This window comes from Bos indicus, chromosome 14 (genome assembly GCF_029378745.1).
Source record: "Bos indicus isolate NIAB-ARS_2022 breed Sahiwal x Tharparkar chromosome 14, NIAB-ARS_B.indTharparkar_mat_pri_1.0, whole genome shotgun sequence".
NCBI lineage: Eukaryota > Metazoa > Chordata > Mammalia > Artiodactyla > Bovidae > Bos > Bos indicus.
In genome coordinates this window covers 20,934,252-20,961,344 of record NC_091773.1, presented here as the reverse complement: position 1 = coordinate 20,961,344, position 27,093 = coordinate 20,934,252, and the positions used below count along the sequence as shown (strand labels likewise).

Sequence of the window (27,093 nt, the reverse complement as noted above, 5' to 3'; positions counted from 1 at the left end):
TTGTCACAGCAGCCTGGAAGGACTAAGACATATGGTGTAATGTTTAGACAATAACTAAAACCAAATAAAAGGTGTATATATAGTGATATAATAGAGGGAATATTAAAATTTTAAATATTTAATTACTTTGAAAATCAAAAATAAGTTCAAAAAAACAGAATAGAAAAACTAGCGTGTTGATACAAAGGACTTTTTTTCTTGAATATATACAAAACTCTCAAATCTCAACAGTAAAAAATAAAATGGTAAAAATACATAAGTATAGCCAATTTACTAAATGATCAAAAAACAAAGAGATATTTCACCAAAGAGGACTTCCTGTGATAAATACACATGTGGAAAGATGCTCAACATCATTAGGACACACAAATTAAGGTCATGTGACACAGTGTACCTACACCTTACACCGATAGGAAGGCTAAAGTGGAAGACGGCGGCAACTCTAACCTAAGTCTGCAGCTGCTGGGCTGAGCGAGGTGACCCGAGGAGGGGTTGCTGGACTCTCTACCCTCTTCCCACACTGACCGCTCTGGCTCACAGGGACCTCAGGCCCCACTCCACCTGTCCTCCCCAAGATGGGGTGAGGTGGTGGGCGGGGGCTGACTGCCCTCAGCTTCCCCTCCATCCCTGCCTCTGTGAGCAGGTTCCACGGAGAGCTGGGGGTTCATCACCACCTGCAGCAACAGCACAGTGTCCACGGCTCCAGCCATCCACCCTCCTTGGTGGCAGCAAGGCCAGCCCAACCATGGAGCAGAGGCCCCACGGTGGGGACGGCCACAGGGGTAGAGCTGGTGTCTGAGGGTTCCCAGGGCTCGGTCAGCAGGGCTGAGAAGCGAGCCAAGCCCATGCCCACCACTTGCACTGAGGTGTGTTTGCTACCTGGCCCTCTTCCCACTTTTGGAAGCACACTGAACAACGAATCACAGTCCCATCACCAGCCAGACTCCAGGCCTCGCTGTCGGTTCCCCGTGGAACTCACCGGCTCAGGTCGGTCCCGGGCAGGTACTGGGAGAACCGTGAGTGCAGCAGCGGGATGAGCCTCAGGTCGCACCACCGCTTCTCCCACCGCAGCCCCGGGGACGCGGGCCACGATGAGCAGGACAGCGTGTCCTGAAAGGAAAACAGACTTTCAGCATCGCGGCCACAAACCCCTTCCACCATAGGGCTATTTCCCCCTAAGCAATCCAAAGACAGGGACAGAATACCATGGGATATCCATATTCACTGGCAATGAAATTACATTTTCTAATGTCTCCACTAATGGAATCCTATAAGAAAGTGAGGAGGGAATCGTTGAGATGAAAAATCAGAGTGAAAAACATATGAAAATAATGGGTCAGGAGCTGGGAGAAAAAATAAAATTGGGACAACTGAATCCATTCAAGAATGCAAAGACGGGTCAACTGTGATGAACTTGTAGGTGACAAAATAAAAAAAAGTTCAATTAGCAAGTATTTTCTATCTGTGAAGTACAAAACATTACAAGGGCTTGTGATTCATTGGTTAGTTAAAACTATTTTTGAATAGAATGAATATTCCTCTAAAACAACTCTCAAACAGTACTCAAGGAAATCATTGTCAATTTATTTAACTTTATGTTAAAATGTTCGTATTTTCCTGTATTGCTTTAGAGTTATGTTAAGATAACCACTACTGGTTTGAAATTCCATGTATTTTAAATTCCATTAAAAGTCTGTGTTTTTTTCCTTTTGTACATAGAAGACATACATTTGAATAAAATTTGAGCTTTTCAGTGGGTGTTGATCAGTGTTTCTTTCATTTTCTTTCACTGTTGGGTTTCTCCTTGGCTCTAGTACAGGGAACGATGTTGGTGCGTAGGCTGGCCTGGGTTCTACCAGCCAAGGCTCAGTTTGATCAGAGAGCTGCTGACGTGGATTTCTCTCTAGTCTAGAGATTCTTTGTGTATAGATGGGTGCTCAGGCATGTCTGATTCTTTGTGTCCCTATGGACTGTAGCCCACCATGCTCCTCTGTTCATGGGATTTCCCAGGTAAGAATTCTCTCATTCTTGAGTGATGATACTAGAAGGAGATTCTGTTTTAGTTTAAATATTGAACTTCTGTGATTCTAGATATTATTAACCTTTTCTTCTGGTATTAATTTCTTAAAAATTGGTTATAGCAAAAAAAAAAAAAATCTTCCATTATTTTCACTAAAGGTTGAGTGCTCTCTGGTATTACTATGTTAATTGTCAACAGTTGTGCCAGTGAAAGTCCATGAAATCCTTGGAGCAGTTTGGAGCACCCAGAAGGAAGGTCTGGCTTAGACGGTCAAGAGGCCCCCTTGTTGTCCAGTCTCTCGGGGGCTCAGCCTTTGTGCAGGATGGTCGCGTTCAGGGCTTCTGTGGTGACTGAGATGCAGAGACCCAGGGTTCACATCAACCATCCCCTTTTTCCTCGTGTCAGATGTCACAGACAGTCAGCACATGGCCCAGGTGAGGCAGTAGCTGTGCACCAGGGGAAGAGGGCTGAGACCCCCATTAGAATGAAGCCACCTGGGTTCAGAATCATGCTTCCCCAACTGATGAGTCCTGGGAGAGTCACTCACCAAGTCTTTGCACCCATGCATCAGTCTCCAAAGTCATGGCTGTCACCAACGAAACCCACAACTCCTCCTAAGTCTTTTCTGCACAGGGGTACTTGAAACCACCATCCTATGTGACATCCTGGGGAAAACTGACGTGGTTTCCTTGGTCAGGCTGGACCCAACCAAGCAGCCCAGAGAAGTGAGAGGCAGAAACCCACTTGTGGGCTTTTGCTTGAGGCCCCACCTGGGAGGCTGTGCAGTCAGGCATTGACCAGAGGCCCCCAGCTGGTCAGCAGCAGTGTCAGGATCCACTCGGACCTATATCTCTCTGACTCCACAGCCAACATGTGGCCCACAGCGCAACATATAACATTCATAATCAGAGCTTAAATGATGGAAAGAATGACTCAGATTTTTGTCTTGATTATTTCACAATTCTGCAAAGTTATTTCAGGCAAATTATTTACAGACGGACCCTCGTTGTTCATGAAAAGCACAAAGAACTCCTCTCACTCCATTGTTCCCTGAACAAATGGACAGAAAAAGTAAAAGAACATAAAAGACAAGGGAAATGGAATATGGAGAATGAAATCACCATAGGAGAGGATGATAAGCTTTACCAATTACATTTTATAGACTTTGTGTGCTGGCAGGTATGAAAATACACATGACCTTTGACCCTTCCTGATATAGCACCTCAACCTGGAGTCTTTAAGTATCAAAGTTGAAAAATGTCACTTCCTCATACATTTCTTTCTCATAAAAAATATGTTATAACTCCCACTTCAGCTATTGAAATAATCAAGGTTAGTGCATTTCATTTTACAGATCTGTTATTTACAGTGAAATATCTGGTGTCTTTTGAAAATGATTTATACTTATTGCTTAAATTATGACAGTAGAATATAAATTTACTTTCTAGTCTTTTTCTGTAACAACTGCCAGAATTATTTTTGATTGCATACAATGATCTAACAACACAAAGATTTTAATGGTTTTAAGGCCCATAACTAACTTTCAAAACATTTATTCTTCAATGTCAAGAATGTTGTTTCCTATAATATTAATAGCACAAATGGGAAAAGTAGCATTAACAGTCTTTGCTTTAAAATAAACTCTTGCCTGACTTCAGACTATACTACAAAGCTACAGTCATCATGACAGTATGGTACTGGCACAAAGACGGAAATATAGATCAATGGAACAAAATAGAAAGCCCAGAGACAAAGCCATACACCTATGGATACCTTATCTTTGACAAAGGAGGCAAAAATATACAATGGAGAAAAGATAATCTCTTTAACAAATAGTGCTGGGAAAACTGGTCAGCCACCTGTAAAAGAATGAAACTAGAACACGTTCTAACACCACACGCAAAAATAAACTCAAAATGGATTAAAGACCTAAAAGTAAGACCAGAAACTATAAAACTCCTAGAGGAAAACATAGGCAAAACACTCTCTGACATAAGTCACAGCAAGATCCTTTATGACCCACCCCCCAGAGTAATGGAAATAAAAGCATGACCCATTTCCCAGAGTAATGGAAATAAAAGCAAAAATAAACAAATGGGACCTAATTAAACTTAAAAGCTTCTGCACAACAAAGGAAACTATAAGCAAGGTGAAAAGACAGCCTTCAGAACGGGAGAAAATAATAGCAAACAAAGCAACTGACAAAGAATTAATCCCAAAAATATGCAAGCAGCTTATGTAGCTCAATACCAGAAAAATAAACAACACAATAAAAAATGGACCAAAGAACTAAACAGACATTTCTCCAAAGAAGACATACAGATGGCTAACAAACACATGAAAAGATGCTCAACATCACTCATTATCAGAGAAACACAAATCAAAACCACAATGAGGTACCATCTCATGCTGGTCAGAATGGCTGCTATCAAAAAGTCTACAAACAATAAATGCTGGAGAGGGTGTGGAGAAAAGGGAACCCTCTTACACTGTTGGTGGGAATGCAAACTAGTACAGTCACTAAGGAGAACAATGTGGAGATTCCTTAAAAAAACTGGAAATAGAACTGCCATACAACCCAGCAATCCCACTGCTGGCCATACACACTGAGAAAACCAGAATTGAGAGACATATGTACCTCAATGTTTATCACAGCACTGTTTACAATAGCTAGGGCATGGAAGCAACCTAGATGTCCATCAGCAGACAAATGGATAAGAAAACTTTGGTACATATACACAATGGAATATTACTCAGCTATTAAAAAGAACACATTTGAATCAGTAGTAATGTGGTGGGTGAAACTGGAGCATATTATACAGAGTGAAGTCAGAAAGAAAAACCCCAATACAGTATATTAACGCATATATATGGAATTTAGAAAGATGGTAATGACAACCATATACATGAGATAGTAAAAGAGACACAGATATAAAGAACAGACTTTTGGACTCTGTGAGAGAAGGCAAGGGTGGGATGATTTGAAAGAATAGCATTGAAACATGTATATTATCATATGTAAAAGAGATGACCAGTCCAAGTTTGATGCATGAAACAGGGCAATCAAAGCCAGTGAGCTGGGACAACCCAGAGGACGGGCATGGGGAGGGAGGTGGGAGGGGGCTTCAGGATTGGGGACACATGTACACCTGTGGCTGATTTATGTCAATGTATGGCAAAAACCACCACAATATTGTAAAGTAATTAGCCTCTGATTAAAATTAATTAATTAAAAAATAAACTCTTTTTACAAAATGTAACACATTTCAAGGTATATTCCCATTCAAGATCTCAAGAACAATGATCAGGCCAAAGTAGAAATGCATACAGAGCAGAAGTGTGCTGTCAGTTACTCAGTCATGTCCGACTCTTTGTGACCCCATGGACTATAGTCCACCAGGCTCCTCTATCCATATGATTTTCCAGGCAAGAACACTGGAGTGTGTTGCCATTCTCTTCTCCAACAGATCTTCCTAACCCAGGGATTGAACCCCCATCTCCTACATTGACAGGCGGGTTCTTTGCCATCTGAGCCACCAGCGAAGCCCACATAGGGCAAAATTCAGATACAAATTTTGTTAAGGACTTGGCATAGAAAGCACTGATTAAAGGTGAATAGTCAGAATGTTTCTCAGAAACTGGTGAGCTAGTCACCTGAGTTTAAGCCTCCTCGTGAGCACAAGGCAAACTCTCTCTTCACCTTGATGAGCAAACTGGGAGAATCTCGTGTGTCCTAAAATTAGTGACCTCAAGTCCTTGGGAGGACTAGGCTATACTGTTATGTAAGGCGGTGGAGTGATGTTAACGTATCATCAGGTGTTATTTTCTCTTATGTTTCAAATGTTGTCTTAAATATGTAGGCCATGTTTCAGGAAACTCAAACAGTATCTGCTTACTCAAAATCTGCTTCAGAAAATAAATATGCCGCAGGAACTGAACACAGCATCCCTGGGCTGGGACAGAAGTGAGGACTAGACACAGCCAGGACTGATGCTTCTCCTAGGGACCTGACTCCACAATGCACGTTCCAGGAACATGTGCCACAAGGCACCCTGCTGTCCAGGTTCCCAGGTACCTCATTATCAGTGACAAGCCAGAAGGACACAGGCTCCTAATCTTATGAATCTCTGAGTAGACCATACTCCATTCCCCAAACTGGCCACCAAGTCTGCGTGACCCACTAATTCCTGAGCAGCCTCAAGTTTGGTATGAAGTCTCCCAATTCTGGATGATTTAAATTAAGTCAGATATTCATAGTCTCTAGCAGACCTTTCTCTGATATTAGGATGCTAATGTCCACTGTTCTTTTTCTGCTAATGTTACAGTTTATTTCACACATTTGCCTGTAGATTTGGGGTTTAAACATTTTGGGGTCAGGAACCATAATTAACTGTTTCCCATGGCACCTAGACAGATCCCCACATGGTAGGTTCTCAGTAAATATCCATTTGATTGAGATGCAATGCAATAATTGTCTTTACTTTTATTGTATTTTAATTTATATGTGTCTTGATTCTTATTGTCTAAAACATTGCAAGTGTTATTAATTCCTTTAAAGATCCTTGCATGCATGTGTGTGATAAGTCATTTCAGTCGTGTCCGACTCTTTGCAACCCTATGGACTGTAGCCCACCAGTCTTCCCTGTCCATAGGATTCTCCAGGAAAGAATATTGGAGTGGTTTGCTATGCCCTCCTCCAGGGAATCTTCAGGACCCAGGAATCAAACATTCATCTTACCTCTCCTGCTTGGCAGACAGGTTTGTTACTATTAGCACCACCTGTGAAGCCCTAAAGATCCTTAGCAAAGTCAAACAATGTTCAATCCTAACGCTAAAAATGGAAATCAAACATGCCTCTTGAAGTGGAAAGACATAACTCAGAAAGAAAAGTTTATGATGATGGAGTTTTTAAAGATTTGACAGTTGGATTTATTTGGAACAGTTGTGCTGTGGAATTGCTGAGTGGTTTCCTTAACGCAGTCAGGTATTTGTAAGGAAAACACTGACTCCAGCTCCACACTGAGGCACAAGTGGTGAACTCAATCCACAGTCACTGCTGTGTATGTAATGGGAAGAGAATAAAGCAGCCTGAATGGCTCCCACCCACTGACCTTCCTCTTTCCGTCTCCTTATTACAGAGGGGTCCACGGGTATGGGGCAGGGACTAGAATAACGTGTCACCCAGCTTGTTCAGCTCTGCAGAAGAACAGCTCTTCCCCCCTCTCAGGAGAGAGCAGAGATGGAGGCTCTGATGTGAGGGACACATGGGGGAGGTCTCCAGAGAAGGGGATGAGGAGGGAACCTGGCAGGATGTGGGCTCCTGACGGGCGGGGTGGACACTGTATCGCCTGCCTGCCAAGGCTGGAGGGCTGCTCAGTGCCCTATGTCTGCATCCCTGGCTGCAGCCACAGTGGGGATGGGGCACTGAGCCCTGATTCCAGGCAGAGGCTCCTTTCAGAGGGGAGGCGGTCGACTCACAGCTGTGGGGGTCAAGGCACCACCCGTGAAAGGACCCGAAAGACAGCAGAGGCGTCACGAGCATGTTGACCGCAGGGATGGATGAGAGCATGCAGGAGGTGGAAGCTGGGCTGCGGCGGCGAGATGGAGCTGACGGGCGCGCGGACCGACGCCTGTATTCACTTCATACACATGCGCTCATTGTTTGAGTCATTCAGACCTTGCCGCCTTCTGAAGACCACATTTTAGATATTCTCCACCGTGTGACAATTACTTCTCTGGTGACAGGAGTGAGAGAGAAGGGCAGTGAAGTACCGGATGTGGTTGGTTTACTCTTGGAGAGACGACCCTGGTGGTGCCAATGGTCCTCTTTCAGAACAAAAAAGGCAAAGGAAAACGACTGGGAGCCTGCTGGACTTGGCTGAGACCGACGCTTTGCGGTTCAGTGCACTGAGGCCAGAGGCATGAAGATGTTCAGAAGGAGGACTTTGAAGTGAAATGCCACAGTGAGGTCAAGAATTTCCAATGGAGAGTGAATCATACAGGTCAGAAGAAGCTCCACGTCTTATACATCCTAATACTTGGAATAGAAAAATAAAATTCTTCGTAAGTGAGCTCTGCTTCTCTTCACGTTTGTGAGCACAGGGGTAATGACCATCTTACATTTAACCGGAAGGATTCGTTTTGTCTTTAGAATGTGTGCATGTTTCAAAGGGTGAAATACAAGGAAGTTCAAAATATTTATAAAAGAAAAAGAACTGCTTACTCCAAAGTACAGGTGGTAAATAAAAATCAGCACTTTATTAAATGTGTATAAAACCAACATGCTGATTTTATCAATTATTAAATACAGATCTAGTTTAACATCCCTCACATTTTACACAATGTGTAGATTAGATTTTCATCTTTATCACTTTGCATTAATTCCCTGGTGGGTGTGAAGGTGGCTAAGAAATCCTAATATATCACAAATTATATAGCTACTTTTTATGAAATAATTTCAAATGAAAAATAATTTCAAATGATAACAAATTATGTCAAATTACATACAAGATGCCATGTTATAAAATGATTTATGATGTTCTTTCAAAGTTAAGTCTCTACAGCTTACAAAGGGCTTAGTGCAGACCTGAGAGGAGAAAAATGACATTAAAAAAATAACAGACCTACTTATTTACCTCCTCCCTGGATTAGCATAATTCTGAAAAAATAAAGCAGCCAAGGATTTCAAGTCTGTCAGAGAAGCCAGGTCCCAGAGCAGTTTGAGCAAATTCTAACTCCGTGTACCCTGGGCTTTGTCTAGGTTCCCTCGTCATTAGTGGGGACCATGCCCTGGGCATCTTACTGTGTTGTTGGGATGGTAGTTGAGGTGCAGGCCGCTGTCACAGAGCGGGGAGGAGGTGCCGCTGCTCTGGTCACTCGGTGCACCTGCGGGAAGAGTCAGAGCATTGCTGGTTAGAAGCCCACCTGCTCTGCATGGACATCTTCTGTCCCGTGAACTTCAGGTCACTTCAGGTATCATGCAAGCCAGGGAGTAAAATTATCTCTGTTTTATTTATGTCAAAGCCAGAGTTTTGGAAGTAAACAAAAATAAAAATGAAAACCTAAAGTGGATCCTAAAAGAGACCTGCAAATATTTATCTTTGATTTCAGAAGCATTAAGGTTTTATTAAGGGAAGCATTCAACCTTATAAAAATAGTATTTTACTTTATTACCCAAAGAGACCTATTCTTATGGACCATACTTAAAATGGTGCAAGATTTTGTTTGGCTACGAAGTCCTACTTAATTTTTTGTACTAATGTACTAGCAAATCTCGTGTGTGTTTACCATAATTTTCCATAATGCAAAGTTTGTAAGTACTCTGTCTTCACAATCACTGTTGCTGTGTACACTGTCACTGGGAGCACCTTCATTGACATGCAATCAATTTACAACTAAAATAGTTCATATTAGATCCTCATGAGAAAACTACAAATATCTATTTTTAAAGATGAGTAATATAAAATAAAGACTTGTGATTTTCTAAGATTTTACAATTTAGTAATTGCTTCAAAGATATATAATCTTGGTACCAAAATCCCACTAAAACATCACAGGAAAAATACATCTGGAAATCTTTAATGAACATAGATTAAAAAATAATAACAATACTTTACAAATTAAAACCTGTAATATATCTATAAAGATACAGCATGATCATGGTGTTTATCCTAAGGATGCAAGCTTTATTTGGCATTCAAAATCAACTTTTAAAAAGTTACCATATCAACAGAAAAAAATTTTTAAATGTAGTATCTCAATGGATGAAAAACATATTTGACACAATTCAACATTAACTTCTAAAACAAAGAAAGAAAAAGAAATATCTTCAGTAACCAGGATTAGAAGGGTGCCTATATTTTAACTGGGGCTTCCCTAGTGGCTCAGCTGGTAAAGAATCCACCTGCAATGTGGGAGACTTGGGTTCGACATCTGGGTTGGAAAGATCCCCTGAAGACAGGAATGGCTACTCACTCCAGTATTCTGGCCTGGAGAAGTCTATGGACTGTATAGTCCATGGGGTCACAAAGAGCTGGACATGACTGAGCGACTTTCACTTTCTATTCTAGCCCAATAAAAGGCACCTGTGTTATACAGAGCAAAGTAAGTCAGAGAAAGAAAGACAAATATTGTCTATTAACGCATATATGTGAAATCCAGAAAAGTGGTACAGGTGAACCTATTTGTAGGACAGGAATGGAGACACAGACGTAGAGAAGAGACTTGTGGACACGGTGGGGAAAGGAAAGAGTGGGGTGATGGGAGAAAGTAGCACCAACATACACACACTACCATGTGCAAAGTAGACAGCTAGTGGGAAGCGGCTGAACAACACGGGGAGCCCAGCCTGGTGCTCTGTGACGACCTATAGGGGTGGGATGGGGAGGGAGGGAGGCTTAAGAGGGAGGGGAATTATGTATAATTATGGCTGATCTGTATCTGTATTGTTGTATGGCAGAAACCAACACAACACTGTAAAGAAATTTTCCTCTGATTAAAAATAAATTAAGTAAATTAATAATAAAAAGGGCAACTATGAGCACCCACAGCTGATGGCACACTTAACAGTGAGAAGCTGGATGGTGTCCACCAGTATCTTGCAAGGGGGAAGGACATCTGCACTCAGGACTTCATTCAACACATTACTAGAGGACCACCCCATTACTATGTGCATAATCAAGAAAAAACAAGGAATTAAAGAAATATATCTTGGAAAGAGACAAGCAAAACTCACTATTTGTAGATGACATAACTTCATATGTAGAAAAATTTTTACAAAGCACAAAAAATCTTATTAGAATTAGTAAGGAAATTAAGCTATGTTGTAAAATGTCAATATATAAAAATGCTTATTTTTTGTATGTTAGCAACCGATAATTGGAAAATTAAATATTTAAAATATTATTTACACTAAAATACAAAAATATAAAAGACTTAAATTTAATGAAAGATATGATATACTTTCCCATTGGAAACACTAAAATATTGACAGAAAAAAAATATAAAGAGATGGAAAGATATGTTTGTGGAATGAAAGATTTAAAGTTGTTAAGGTGTTAAGTATACTAATTGTTTATCAATTCAATCTAGTCACATTCAAAATCATAATAGCTTTTTATATGGAAATTGATATGCTATTTATAAAATGTACGCAGCAATGCAAGGATCTAGAATAGCTGAACACAAATTGAAATAGCTTGAAATATTGCAAAGTTGAAGAACCTACCCTGGATGACTTTTTAAAGTAGTATAAAGCTGCAATGATCAACTTCGGAGAAGGCAATGGCACCCCACTCCAGTACTCTTGCCTGGAAAATCCCATGGATGGAGGAGCCTGGTGGGCTACAGTCCATGGGGTCGCTAAGAGTCGGACACGACTGAGCTACTTCACTTTCACTTTTCACTTTCCTGCATTAGAGGAGGAAATGGCAACCCACTCCAGTGTTCTTGCCTGGAGAATCCCAGGGACAGGGGAGCCTGGTGGGCTGCCATCTTTGGGGTCGCACAGAGTCGGACACGACTGAAGCGACTTAGCAGCAGCAGCAGCAATGATCAACACTGTGGTTTTGTTGAAAGAATACAGTATGCATAAATTAATGGAAATAAGATGGTGATTCCTTCATTCTTGATTCCTACTTCAGAACCAAAATGTTATTACTATAAGAGAGATTATAAACTTAAACATAGAAATCAATGTTATAGGCACTCCCCTGGTGATCCAGTGGCTAAGACTCCATGCTCCCAATGTATAGGGCCCAGGTTGGATCCTGCATGGAGGAAACTAGGTCCCAGATGCCTCAACAAAGATCAAAGATCCTGTGTGCAGGAACAGCCAAATAAATAAATAAATCTATTTTCAAAAAATCAAGCTGAAAAGCTGCTTGCAAAAATGTAGGGAAAGATCCTTGCTACCAAGGGGTAGGCAAATATTTTTTAGAGAAGATACAGAAAACTAAAAGCATATACAACAAAAACAACAACAAAATGATAAATTAGATCTTATAAAAATAAAATCAAACTCTCACAAAGAGTTGTACAAACTGAGACACCTTGGGTAAAAAATACAGTCATGCACAAAATGAGTGAAATGTTTGTAACACACATAACTAACAAAAGGCTTATAAGCAGTCTTGTATTCTCCTGCAATGTGATAATATAAAGGCATACCAATAGAAATAGGGGGGAAAGACACATCACAAAATAAGAGATGCAAATAGCACACGACAAGGAGCAAATCATCATCAGTCTTCAGAGAAATGCAAATTGAAACTTCAATCTTATACCACCAGAACTCAAGAGAACAGCTGAAGAAATTGTGACCATCACATATTGCATTAATACAGAGCAACCAAAACTCTCACCCACACTGGAGTGGACACTGAGAGATCTGTAAATATATGCCCATCTTAGAAATAGATTTGGCAGTTTGTCAGCAAGTTAATTGCACATCTGTCTTGTCACTCAGCAATTCCACTCCTAGGTACTTACAGTACCAGTTATAGTAGTGACATAAAATACTAAGACTCTCCATCATTGTACAGGATTGTTTATAGCAGTTTTCTTTACAAGAGCAAAACACCAGAAACTGTTTGCCTATAAGCAGGAAAATGTATTACCCAACTTTACTACAGTCACAAGTGGAACACTACGAAACAATGTAAAAAAAAGTTCTGAAAATATGTAACATGAGATGGTTCATTATGAAAGAAGCCAGATGTAAAAAAATAAAAACAGCTTGATTACATTACATAAAATTCTAGAAGAAGCAAAAAATAATACTTGATGGCAAGAAATCAAGTCAGTGGTTTTTTGTGGGAATGTTATTTATAGGAAGATGCACAGCAGAACCATTTTATGAGCTATATGCATGTGGACTAAGCAAACATGCGTTTGTCAAAACTGATCCAATTGAGAATTGAGGATCTTTGCATTTCATTTCATGTAAACTTCATTAAAAATATACTCTTATTTGATTTTAGCAAAACCTGTAAGATGTATGCATTTCATTTCATAATGTTCAAATAGATATGGAAATTTTTAAGTAGCTCTTATGAAAATTATTGCATTTTCACATAGACCAGGGCTTCCTTCAATCTCCATATTTTCATCAGGACAGATTAAGTGTAAATGTTTATTTAGTAAATTCAGTAGTTGAATAAGAGTATATTGCTTTCTACTTAGAGAATATATATTCATCAAACATTATGAATGAAATTCAATAGAGATACAAAATGTATATATTTAATATGACACATTTTAAAATAAATAATGTTTCCCCAATTATAGTTGGAAAATAGCTAAATGTGAATACATTTTGAAACAAAACCAACAGCTGTTCCCTTTGGAGAAAGGTTAATTGAACGCTTTGTGACATCAAGACAAAATGTTTGTATTCAGGTAGAAATCCCAACTTTGAAAAGAAGCTACTAATTACTGTCAGGAAATAATGGTTCAGAAAGCAAGCATGACTTGAGCATTTTACCTATCCTTCACAAATGCTTACATGCACAGTCTTCGTTCAGTGACAGTTTGAGGAAAGCGGGTGCTCGTTTCAAGAATGAGACTGTCAGGGTGACCTCTTCTCCAGCATTCCGAAGAACTTGAACCTAATAGAAAACATAATAAAAATGATACCACTATCAGTGTGTCGGCAAACATTTCTGTGATTGCAGCAGCTTAAAGTACTGGGTGGTCTTTTCCAGCTCTCACATCTTGTGATGTGGCTGCAAACATTCAGTGGGAGGTGCACAGGATGAATGAGCTAAGCTGCAGGCACTCAGCCTTCACAGCCTCCCTCCCCCACCATTCTGTGTCCCTGTTCACACAGGATGTGATGGCCCTTCATTTACATTCATCAAGACTCTCTTGAGTTTATGGTCTATCTTAGGTCTACAGAAAGATCTGTATTTATGAATTTACTGAATATTCATTGAACATCCATGATGCACTATTTGGAGATCTATGAGAAAATTACCCTGCAGATGTTGACCAGAGTGCTAATTCTAATTAAATTGTTCCAGTGCACTCACACATGTTCGCAAAGAATAAATAGGTATTGCTTTTCCATTATATCATTGCATATTTTCTTCTCTTTCTCTGAAAATATAGAACAACTCTCCACACTTTCCAAATTATAGAATTACTATGTCTATTTCTACCAGTTAAATTATAGTCATTTATCAAAATATTATAACAAGCCAAATGTTAGCAATATTAAAAGAAGTTCATAAAGCAGAGGATTATTTATAGCAAACATATCTAGAAAAGATATGTATATCTATAATTTTAAAAACTCACATAGACTAAGAAGAGAATTAAGAGTAAATAGTGAAGAAGCAGTTAATAACCACGGGGACATAATTTGTTATTAAACTTATAGAAAAATGATCATCATAAAATCATTAAAGAACTGACTATGAAAATGGTTTAGAATGACTTCTGGTCTCTATGTGCTATATGCATGTTAAGTCGCTTCAGTTGTGTCCAACTCTTTGAGACCCCATAGACTGTAGCCCACCAGGCTCCTCTGTCCATGGGATTTCCCTGGCAAGAATACTGGAGTAGGTTGCCATTTCCTCCTCCAGGGGATCTCCCAACCCAGAGATCCAGACTGCATCTCCTGCATTGCAGGGGGATTGTTTACCACTCAGCCAACTGGGGAAGCCCCCCAAATCAAATGAAATTATAGAAATAAAAAGCAAAATAGCATAAACAACTTTGCTGGATTGGCCCTAACCCTGACCTGAGGACAGAACAATAACATTAAGCCAGTCTGAGCATTAAATAAGATACACACACACAGACACACATACACACACACACACACACACACACACACACAAATAATACATAGCATCATGTTAAAAGTAGGAAATTTTAAAAATGAAGAAAATTATATAATCATTTTAATAGATACAAAGAAGACTTTGATTACATTCATTCGATTCATTTGATAAAAGCTCATAGAAAATTGAATGTACAAAGAAGTATCCTTCATATTATAAAGAGATACACAGAAAGTGTATAAGAAACATCACAGCTAATGGTGAATTACTGAGACATTTCTCTTTGAGATCAGAAATGAGACAAAAATGGCCACCAATTTCATTTCTCCTTAATCTTTCTTCAGGTTTTACTGTAATAAGGCAAGAACAGAGCTAATAAAAATCATTAAAATTGAATAGAAGAAATGAAACACATTATTCAGAGGTAACATGATTTTTGAATATAGAAAATCCTTAAGAGCCTATAGACATCACTGCATGGTGAGTTATTAAGTGAGTTTAGTGTGGAATATCACAGATACAAAGTAATGTATAGTGATCAACTGGCTTTGATTTAATATCAACAAATAAACACAAGATTAGCTGAACTGGAGGAAGATGGTGTATCATGGACACCTCCGGACATAAAACTGTGAGGATATCAGTTCTCTTCTACTTTCCCATGGATTCACGATAATCCCATGCAAAGTTCCCATTCTTCTTCTTCTTTTTTTTTTTTTTTTTAGTTTTTAGCTTAGTAAGAATTTATGAACTTGGCTTGTTTCACAGTGGCATGTAATAATTATATAATTATTATACAAGTGCACTAGAGTGTGTGAGGCAGTGGAAAGCAGCCACTAAATGCACACATTCTACAGCAAGTGTGCAATACATAATATCCAATGTTAAATAAAAAACAACACTGTGAGAATCTCAAGTATAATTAAGAGAACAAAGTAGAATAAGTTAAATATAGTTGACCCAGAAATAGCTAATGGGCAAGAGCTTTTCTTTTGAAGCTTTATATTGGTAAACTTGAGTCTTGAAATTTTGTTCAAATGCCATCGAGATAAATAAAAACTTATCAAAAATTATAAAACCTTACCCTAGCAAAGGAACTTTGAGTTTGTTTTCAATAAAAGGTCAGTTATGGGTGTCTTTCTGGATAACCACAACTTCAAGTTCTCAACACATACTCATTTCTTAATTAATGTAGAAACACATGCTTGATTCAGCAGCACGTATGCTAAAAAAATTAATGCAGAAATAGTCATCTTTTCAGAGAACAGGATTGAGATAATTGGCCTGATACTGTCATGTAGAAAATACAGGTTCCACATCATGAATAAGGAAGAATGTCATCTTCTTGCACAATCGGAAATCAGCGCCAATAAATCCAATCATCGTTTTCATATTCATTTACATTTCTTGATGCAAATCAAATGTCCATTTTAATCAGATGACATATTGGCACAGTTTTTCTCTCATACTGCCTTGGGTGAGTACATGAGCAAAAGCACAGAAGTTGGTAAAAGATGACAATCAGTAAAAATGGAAAAAGGAAAGGGAACTACTCCTATGTGTATAGGCTGACTCTGTTAAACCAGGACAAGATAACTGTTCGGACTGTGACCTAAATGTCCATAAACTCCATCCGTCTGTTAGACAGGAAACTGCGTAGAATCCTGTTGTGTTCTCTGTCCTTCTGCCTTCCCGCGGGGGCCATTCTAAATTCACAGGAGATTCTGAGGAAATATTTAGCCGCCCACCACCGCTGTGGTGTATGAAGCCAAAAATGCTCATAGCTGGAGGTTATTTTACCATTTTGTTTTCTGAAGACTTTATTTTTGTAGGGCAGTCTCAGGTTCTTAGCCAACTGGAGGGGAAAGTGCAGAGATTTCACTTGGGCCCCCTGCCCTCTAGAAGTACAGCCTCCCTGTGGTCAACACACTCGAGTTGAGTGGGACATTTAATACAAGTTATGAACCTGCAGTGACATGTCAACACCACTCAGAGTGCACAGCTGATGGGAGGGTTTAGTCTTGGGGGTGAGCCTACTGTGGGTTCCACATACCACACACACACAGACCAACCACACAGAGAGAGACACACACAGACCACACACACCACACACACACACCACACACACACACAGGACTTCCCTTTAACTTTGGCCTCACCCCGCTGATATGTCGTTAACTGCAGTAAATGATTTCCTTAGAGTCCTGACCTCTGGAGGAAAAGGAAATTGAGAATGACTTTGAGGAACGGTCTTAAACAAACTTCTTTTCAGACAAAACAGCTAAGCTGGCACTAGATATGACACCGAGCTTTACTATCCATGTTGAGATGGTGATGACCTGTGGACACTGAGTAAACAGTGTTTCCTTGTATAACCATTTTATTTATACTAACTGTAGGGGGAAATAATGTACTTATTATATGGGGCTCTCTTGAGTGGGACTAGGTCCTCGGCTTCCCACTTTCACATGTAAATTTGAGGGGAATCTGTGGAGCAGTGGGGGGGCACACGCCCCTCTCTGTGAGGACAGGTGTGCGTGTCCATACCTACAGGTGACGGGTGGGGTCAGAGTGCTGCCAGCGTTCAGGGTGGAGACAGGGCCTTCTCAGGAAAGAGACATCTGGTCAAGGACGGAGCCTATAGTTCCCACGAACCCTGGTGCCGGTGCGTGTGTGTGTAAGTCCTGTCCGACTCTGTACGACTCTGGTGGGACTGTAGCCCACCAGATTGGACAGTAAGTCGTGTGTGACAGCCGGAACTGTCCCTCTGGAAAATGAGGTGCAGAACTGCATACAGAAAATCCTGTCACCCCTGGAAGTAGTGGGTGGATTAACATGAGAAGGCAAGTATCACATGGAATGTGGAAAATAAGAAAGAAGTCTGAAGTAACTTAGAAATACCATCTCTTACCATAAAGTGACACTGAACAGTGATGGAAAAGCTGAAGACAGATGGAGGAAGGGATGGGGGATTGGATTACTGTGGACATCACAGCTGGAGAAAGGTGCTGTGACGTTCCTGAGGGTGAATTTCACACATTCATTCATCTCATCACCTTTCCTGCATTTTAATTTGTGGGAAACATTCCACATACACAAAAAGTACAACAGGATCCCTTATATAGACATTTCAAGTCTGAATGTTACATTCTCATAAAATTAAAAAAAAATCACAGCAAAAATGCTTATATAGTTGTATGTTTTAAAGAGAACTACTAAATTTTTAGTACTTCTGAATTCCTAAAGTTTCACCCTAAAATAGTGTGCGAGTATGTAGTAAGTTTTCAATTTGGGTAAATATTACAAATAAGAATGGAGGTTGACTAAATAACAATGTCAGCTCTAATAACCAGGATATAGTAATAACTATTGATGAATTTCAATATGGAAAAAATCATTTACTTTAGTGAGGTGAGAATGTAGAACACCTGATCCACTTTTACTGTAATATTTGAAGCTATAACTAAAAATTCCATCACTTTAAAAGACCTCATTAAAATAAGATTCTATGTAATAAAAGTGGGTGAAATGCCACATTCTAGATGAGTTGAACTTAACAAGCAGAATACATTGGTAGCTAGTTCATACACTATAGTAACACTATTTCAGCATTTGTTTTAATTGCAGTATTTTTTCAAAGACACAAGTAATATTTTACTGTGCTTTCTAACGTTGTATGTCAACCGACTAGTTCATGTTCTATTAGGCAGTTTAACAAAAATTTTAAATTGGTAAAAAGTTTATTTTTAAGAAGTCATCTGGAACAGATGGGTTCAAAACTAAGCTTTATCTAATTTTTGAAGGAAGGGAGAGACTTTCCCTCATTTTTGTACAACTCTGTATGAGATTGTCTCAGGAGTGAATTGTCAGGATCTGAGAAGCAGCACGGACTTGGGGACTCCCACGTTGGAAGAGCAGCTGAAGCCTGGAGCTGCAAGTGTTTGTTTACACACATCATCACAACACGTTTGCACAGCAGCACAGGACTCGGAAGTAAACACTGTGGAGTTGCTGGTGCACTTTCTTCCCGTAGTCTTTCATCTCACTCTGTCACATGCATCATTTCTTATGTCACTTTGAACTTTAGGTACACCCCCGCCCCCGCTCCCCAGAGCACGCGGAGAGCAGGATTAATGCTCTGGTACAGTCAGCAGCGCTGTGGGGCCACTGCTGGCTCTGCCAGCACCTTCCTGGAAACAGACATTCAAGAGGGAGAAATACAGCTGTCCTGCCATGAGAAAACAGTGATTTTTCTGGGCGTCTGGTCATTTCAAATACTTGAAAATAGATGTGAGTTTCAAATATAATGTGTTAAATGAGTGGGGAGAAAATAATCCTTATATGCTGCTAAATACATGAAGGAAAATAGAGTTTATTACTTCATGATTACTTCAGATTTCAGTCTTCAGCGGAATCTATCACACACAAAATGGTGGGGACATGGTGATTATAGCCCTGAAGATGGTTATGAACTTGTGCAAAACACAGGCACTTTATTTTGAAGCTGTGTATGTCTGTCCCTGTCTGACGTATCTGAAGTTACTGAGAATGTGTAAGGGTGGCCCTTAGTAAGAGTATCAACTTACTGCCTTTTCATTTTGTCATCTGGAATCTCCCTCAAGTCTCCTGTTCTACTTTGAACTCTACTTCTTTTCAACAGAGTAAGTCCCAGAGGACAGTCCTGCCATCTGGTACCTGACAAAGTGACCAGTGATGGGATGACAAAACAGAAACCAAGACAGACTCTTCGGGAACCTCTCTGTCAGTCACTCAGCTTCAGGCTCAGACCTCACACTCACCCCTCCCTCTCCAACAGGCACCATCATCTCAACCCAAGGACAGTTCACAAAAGGGTGAACTGATCGAGACGATACATGAAACACAGCCGGTGCCCAGACATTAGCCTGTCTTGTCTTAAAGCCGCCTTGTCTCAGAGGCCATGGGGAATCCTATGTGTCTCATGTGACCCTGAAGCCAAGGTTGAACAACAGGAACTTTAAGCTCTATCTCTTTAAATAAATTCAGGTCAATGAATGCCAATTTCAGAAATCTATAAGCTGGTCACTTGAGATATAAAATTGAAATGGCTTATGTTCGGTTAGAAATTTTAGAAGAATGAGGGTTCAATAAGGGCACATAAGCTTGCAGAGAGTACTTTCCAATGAAACAGTATCAGAGAAAACCACTGACTGTAATTCTCACCAGCACGTCCCTTAAAACGCAGATGGTGAGGAACACTGGGCTCCCTGCCCCTGCCCCTCCTGGCTGACGTCCCCTCATACTCCCTCCACCGGCTTAGCTCTATTTGGAGTCCTGAGCAGGAGAAGGGCTCACCTTGTGAGTAATGAGAGGAGAAGGGCTGCTATTACTCCTGCATTTAGTCTGGCTCCGTTTCCATAGCAACCTGGGCAACCGTGTCCCCAGACAGAGCACCTGCCCAGCACAGCTCCCGGAGAGGAAGGAGATTGATGAGGTGAGGACAGTCAGACCACTGGACCCACAGGGCCATCGCCCACCAGCGTGGCTGGCAATTCCCGTCTGGGTTTCACAAACAGGAGACTCAATCAGCAAGTCTGTGCCGCGTGGCACATGGGGCTGGAACTCCAGTCCAGCCCTGTTTCTATTCACTGCTGGGAGGAACCCTGTTTTGTTTTTTTTTTTTCATCACTGAGCAGAAACCACAGAATGGACAGAGCAGCAGCAGTGCCTGGCCAAGGACCCCAGTAAGAACCATCTCATATTCTCCTTGACGTTGCTTGGGCAAAGAAACTCTGAAGGAATTCTTAACATTTCCCAGACTAACTATCCAGCTCTTTCTGAAGTAACTGGGAGATGTGTATGACCATCCCAGTTGTTGAGGAAACATGTCAGGGGGATGCTGAGATCTACCTCCTGACATCCAGAGTACTAAATGGAGAGCCTTTCATCTTTCATGTGTCGCCTCACAAGGTTCACCACAGGGAAAGAGAAAAATGTTTGAATTTCATCTGATCTGGTCAGATGTATTTGCTACCCAATAAACATAAAGTTCACATTATTTGAATAGATGGAACACAAGTAATTATAGGGAGAAAGAATAAAACTCTCCAAGTGAAGCAAGTGTTGTATATTGTCTGTCACCAGCATCTGACAATGCCTGATATTGTACAGTGTATGTGATGCAGTGTACCTTGTACTACTGGGGCTCTGCTTTGTGGATCCTGGTATCTCAGACCATAAAATCTTCACAGGGACAAATATAATTTCCAGTACAATTGTTTTATCCCAGAGACGTGAGTGCACACTAGATATAGTTGTTGTTCAGCTGCTAAGTCGTTTCTGACTCTTCCCAACCCCATGGACGGCAGCATACTAGGCTTCCCTGCCCTTCACTACCTCCCAGAATTCGCTCAAACTTATGTCCATGGAGTGGGTGATGCCATCCAACCATCTCCTCCTCTGCCCAGCCTCTTTTCCTTTTGCATTCAGTCTTTCCCTGGATACAATATTTGTTAATAAAAATAATGCTAATCATGGTTTTGTGTCTCTCACTCAGTATCTGAGCTACACCACTTTAAAAACAACTGTATTTTCCCTTATTTTCACAACCTGTAATTCTCTCAAAAAGACATTTTTATTGCTAATTACAGGCTGATTTTTGATATGAAAGCAAAAAATTTTGTAATCAATCTTAGATTCCACAAAATAATCTGTATCTGAGCATCAAATTATACTTTCTTTAAGAACATAAAACATCTTTGAACAGCCTTTCACCATCAAGTCAGTGTGAAAGAAACTTTTAGATGTGGTTCACAGCACAGCATAACTCTTATGTATTATCTGACAGCATGGTTATTATCTGCCTCATTTTTTTAAATTTAAAATCCACAAAAATAAAATGAAATTACGTCATCTCTGAACAGAGATCATCTTTTTTATTTTCCAATTTTGATGTATTTACTTTCCTTTCATAGTTGCACTGGATAAAACTTCCAATACTATGTTGATTAGAACTGGTAAAAGTGGGCATCCTTTTCTTATTCTTGATCTTAGTGAAAAAGCTTTTTTTTTGCTGAGTATGATATTAACACTGGGTTTTTCATTTAAAGTGTTTATTATGTTGAGGTAGCTTACTTTTGTTCCCTGCTTGTTATTTTTATCAAGGAAGAGTGTTGAATTTTGTCAAATGCTTTTCTCTGCATCGATTGAGACAATCACTCCTTTTTATCACTGAAGAGTATTCCATTTATGATTGCAGTACAGTCTGTTTATCCATTCATATGTTGAGGACATGTTGGTTGGCTCTAATTTTTGGTGATTAAAAATAAAAGCTTCACTAAAACCTCCTATACATATTTTTCTATGAACATATGTTTTCGTTTTTCTTGGCTAAATACTTGTGAATATGCATGCTCCGTTGTATAACATAATATTTCACTTTGCAACAAACTGTCAAACGGTGTTTCACGGTGGCTTGATCATTTTGCATTTCCACCTGCAATGAGTGAAAATTCTGGGGCTCCACACCCACTCCATTATTTTGTACTGCTGATTTTTGGATCGTGTTATTCTACGGGATTTATGGTCTATCTTCCTGTTTTCGACTCAGTTTTGTTTGTGGCACATAATTGTTGGAAGGCACTGGCTCACAAGTTGAAGTGACAGGTAGATAAACATCCCTTGAGGAATGCTGATATGATGCTGGGCAGCCCCAAACGCATTTATGCAACAATCTTCAAAAAGTCATTAGTACATCAAACCCAACCAACAATGTATAAAAGGAGTTGTACATCAAAACAAACTAGGTTTATTCCAGGTAAGCAAGGATGATTCAGCATTGTAAATTCAAACAATGTTATCTCCACATCAAATATTTGAAGAACAAAACAAGTATATTCATATCAACTGATGTAGGACAAGCATTTGAAAAGCCTCAACATATGTCCTTGATTAAAACTCTCTGCAAACTAGAAATATAGGGGGACTCCTTCAACTTGATAAAGAACATCTACAAAACACATACAGCTCATATCACACTTAATGATGGGAAATTCCCTTCCCACTGAGACCAGGAACAAGAAAACGACATATAAGGACACATTTTCTCATATTCATATGAGCATTCAAATCATGCTGCAAGCTTCCAGACTTGTTTCTAATATGATGGAAACAAAACATAAGTTAAGGTTACATAGATTTAAAGAAGGAAATAAAGCAATCTTTATGGCTATCAAATAATTGATGTGTTGGACTTTATTGAAATTAAAAAACTTTTGTTCTGTAAAATATACTTTTAAGAAAATTAAAAAGCAATTTTCTCCCCCACAGACAGGGAGAAAATATCTTTAAACCATTTATTTATGTTGTATCCAATACACACAAAGAGTTACTTCTTATGTATATATACATATATGTATATATATAAAACTTTGTTCAGTTCAACAATAAGAAAACAAACAACTGGATGTAAACATGGGCAAAATATGTGAATGGACATCATCAAAGACAATATAAAGAGGGCAAATAAACATATGAACACATGTCCTCCATCATCTGTCATTAAGGAATCATACAGACCCAGAGGGAGGGTATGGGGAGGGAGGAGGGAGGAGGGTTCAGGATGGGGAACACAGGTATACCTGCGGTGGATCCATTTTGATATTTGGCAAAACTAATACAATATTGTAAAGTTTAAAAAAAAAAAAAGGAATCATACATTAGCAGAATGAGATAGCCCTGCCCACGTGGTTCAGATCCACAAACCTCGAGACACCAGTTGTGGCTGAGGATTCAGAGCACGGGACACTCCTTTACTGCTGATGGAGGGACTGCAGAATAGCACTGCCATTTCAGAAGACAGTTTTGGCAGCTTCTTGTAAAGTAAGTAAAATCTTACCATACAACCAGCAATATACCTGCTAAGTTATTTTCAAAGTATTTAAAACTTAGGTCCACACAAAAACCTGCATGCAAATATTTATAACAGCTGTATTCATAATCACTGTGAACTGGAAGTAAGCACAACATCCTCCAATGAGTAAATAGATTTAAAGAAAAACTGTAGTGAAATTGCTTAATATTGCCTTGTCCAGACCCTGAAATATTATTTGGTGCTCAAAAATAAATAAATCATCGAGAGCTAAACTACATGGATCATTCTTCAATGGCATTGCTAAGTGAAAGAAGCCAGTCTGAAAAGGCTACATTCTCTATGATTTCAACTGTATGACATTCTGGTGAAGGCAAAACTCTGCAGACAGTGAGATGGTTATTTCCAGAGGATCGCTGGTGTGGGGGAGAGGGGATGGTTGAGGAGGATATTTTAGGGATGTGGAACTCTTCTGCATGGTGTCATGATGGTGGAGATGCAATGCTGTGTGTGCACTTACCAAAACTTGTAGAGTGTGCAGCAAAAGGTGAGTGAGCCTTGGTGTGTGCAGACCTTTAAAGGAGTCACTTGGGAGGTTGAGGGATGTTAGGATGAAGAACAGAAGGCAACAAGATTGTGTTATTAGTGTCTGTAGCCACTTTCCTGTAGGGCATGGGGGAGTGGAACTGACCTAAAACTAATGAAATCTAGAATACGAAGGCAAAAAGGAAATGTACATCAATCCTCTACTGTCCTCGTGGAGTTTGCTCACTGGTGAGTGGGTTAACCATCCTGATCCTGCTGTACATATGTACTGGGTTAGAACAATTAAATCGATAGACGGCAGATGGTGTGGCCATCTGTTGAGGGGGGTTCAGTTCAGTTCAGTCGCTCAGTCATGTCCGACTCTTTGCAACCCCATGAACTGCAGCAAGCCAGGCCTCCCTGTCCATCACCAACTCCCGGAGTTCACTCAGACTCACATCCATCGAGTTGGTGATGCCATCCAGCCATCTCATCCTCTGTCGTCCCCTTCTCCTCCTGCCCCCAATCCCTCCCAGCATCAGAGTCTTTTCCAATGAGTCAACTCTTCGCATGAGGTAGCCAAAGGACTGGAGTTTCAGCTTTAGCATCATTCCTTCCAAAGAAATCCCAGGGCTGATCTCCTTCAGAATGGACTGGTTGGATCTCCTTGTAGTCCAAGGGACTCTCAAGAGTCTTTTCCAACACCACAGTTCAAAAGCATCAATTCTTTAGCACTCAGCCTTCTTCACAGTCCAACTCTCACATCCATACATGACTACTGGAAAAAACCATAGCCTTCACTAGACGAACCTTTGATGGCAAAGTAATGTCTCTGCTTTTCAATATGCTATCTAGGTTGGTCATAACTTTTCTTCCAAGGAGTAAGCATCTTTTAATTTCATGGCTGCAATCACCATCTGCAGTGATTTTGGAGCTCAAAAAAGTAAAGTCTGACACTGTTTCCACTGTTTCCCCATCTATTTCCCATGAAGTGATGGGACCAGATGCCATGACCTTCGTTTTCTGAATGTTGAGCTTTATGCCAACTTTTTCACTCTCCTCTTTCACTTTCATCAGTGAGGGGGGTTACAGATAAGCAAAGGGAGGGGGCTAGTTCTAGTCGTTCATCTACGTGATGATGGCTTTCCTTGGAGGCAGCCATGTAGCCTCATGTTTAGCCTAATGTGGATATGGACATGGACATGGACATGTGTGAGTAGGTATGTGAGCACTTCGGTACACACACACATTCACACACAAACACACACACACATTCACACACACCTCCTGTCCTGTGAGCCGAGGGGCCTCAGAGGCACAGCTGCTCCAGAGCAATGAGCACCCAGCTCCAAGAACGCAGTTTCTCAGATGTTCTCCAACAAGGGAAAGCAGGGCCTCTGGGAGAAATGGCTGATTCCTGGCTTAGCAGGAAATGTGCAAGATGCGCCTAAAACAACTTTTAGTGTAAAAACTGAGAAAATGCTAAAAAAAAAAAACCCAAAGCCCAAGGACTATTGCAAAGCAACACTAAAACCACTTGAAAAGAGCTTATAGCCCAGAGTACAAGGTCCGCAACCCTTACTGATCTATCAGAATGATGGAATAAAATTTGAACATTGAGTATAAACAGATAGATCTCCTGTGCAGCAGAATTCCAGGGAACGTAGGCAGACAGCCCACCCTGTGAGAGAGAAGCATGTTACCACTGAGTGCGGGGTCTGCACTGCGACCCCCTTCCTCAGAGCAGAGCATGCGCGAAGCACTCAGGGCCTCAGGCAGAGAGACCTGACACTCAGCCTCTGCCCAGCACTGGCCACTCAGTCAGGAAGGTGCGTACACATGGTGAAGCAGGATGAGGATGGGCTGTGCCTCTGTGGCCTTCCTCCTGCAACACAAACACCCAGTCTAGTTGCAAGAAAAACATGAGAAAACTCCCAGTTGAGACATATTGCACAAAACAGCTGACCCCTACTCCTCAAACCTTGAGTGTTATCGAAAAAAGGAGTCCTGGAAACCATGACGGCCCGGAGGAGCCATGGGACACTTGACAACTCCCTGTGATGTGTGATCTGGCTGGGATCCTGGGACAGGAAAAGAAACATTGGGCAAAAACCAAGGAAATGAAATAAAGTACAGACCCCTGTTAATAGCCAGGTAGGGACTGGCTGAGAGTCTGTAGCCAGGAGGAAAATTAATTAACTTATCTCCTGTGCTGTCTCTATTCATAACCTAATTAGGGGACAGACTTGTGAGAAGGAACTCCTAAAGGTGTTAATGAAAACCTAAGGATGTAAATAAGGCAAGTTCTGGATATTTTTTTGCTTTTCCAAAATCACAGTGTTCTGAATATTTTATTGCTTTTCAAAATTCACAGATTCAATAAACAATATTTCCCACATTGTTGCCTTTGCACTTAACATTTCCCAAACCAGTGGGAAATATTAAAAGTTAAATTACTTCATGTGTGGCTTTAGTTGGTAGTAGTTGATCCAAAGAAAAAAAGGCCAGTATGGTCAGAGTCCTCGAGGAAAATATTAATCGGTTGGACCTTAAAACCTATTTTCAAACTGAGAACATGGGAATTGTCAGCAGTTAGGTAAAACACGGTGTGTAACTCAGTGACAAGTTAACCTTTTTGCCAAGGTCTAAATTGATCTGTAGTCCCAAGTCACATCCTGAATGTGTTTCTTGGTAACTCACAAAACCTCTAGTATATAAACTAATGCCTCATTTTCAGATGATGTGATACAAACCCTTGCAATGTCATTTTCTGATTGAGCTAAAAAGGTAAATGTTATTTTTATTCCAATGAAAATTTTGAATTAAGCACATATTATAACAATCAAAATTATATTAAGCAATATTTTATGTTTCTCTTATCAAAATTTGATATCATTGCTTGAATGAATCCTTTA

General features: G+C 40.2%; 1 protein-coding gene across 1 annotated transcript in view; it reads right to left on the bottom strand.

Annotated features, from left to right (window-relative positions):
• The window catches only part of SNTG1 (syntrophin gamma 1), a 420,423-nt gene that overhangs the window by 86,712 nt on the left and 306,618 nt on the right, over positions 1-27,093 (bottom strand). Inside the window, exons 10-12 of the mRNA XM_019973430.2 lie at positions 13,524-13,626; positions 8,823-8,905; positions 980-1,110 (exon numbers count right to left, since the gene is read on the bottom strand). Coding sequence (XP_019828989.1) covers positions 980-1,110; positions 8,823-8,905; positions 13,524-13,626 — 317 coding nt within the window. The remainder of the gene's footprint in view (positions 1-979; positions 1,111-8,822; positions 8,906-13,523; positions 13,627-27,093) is intronic.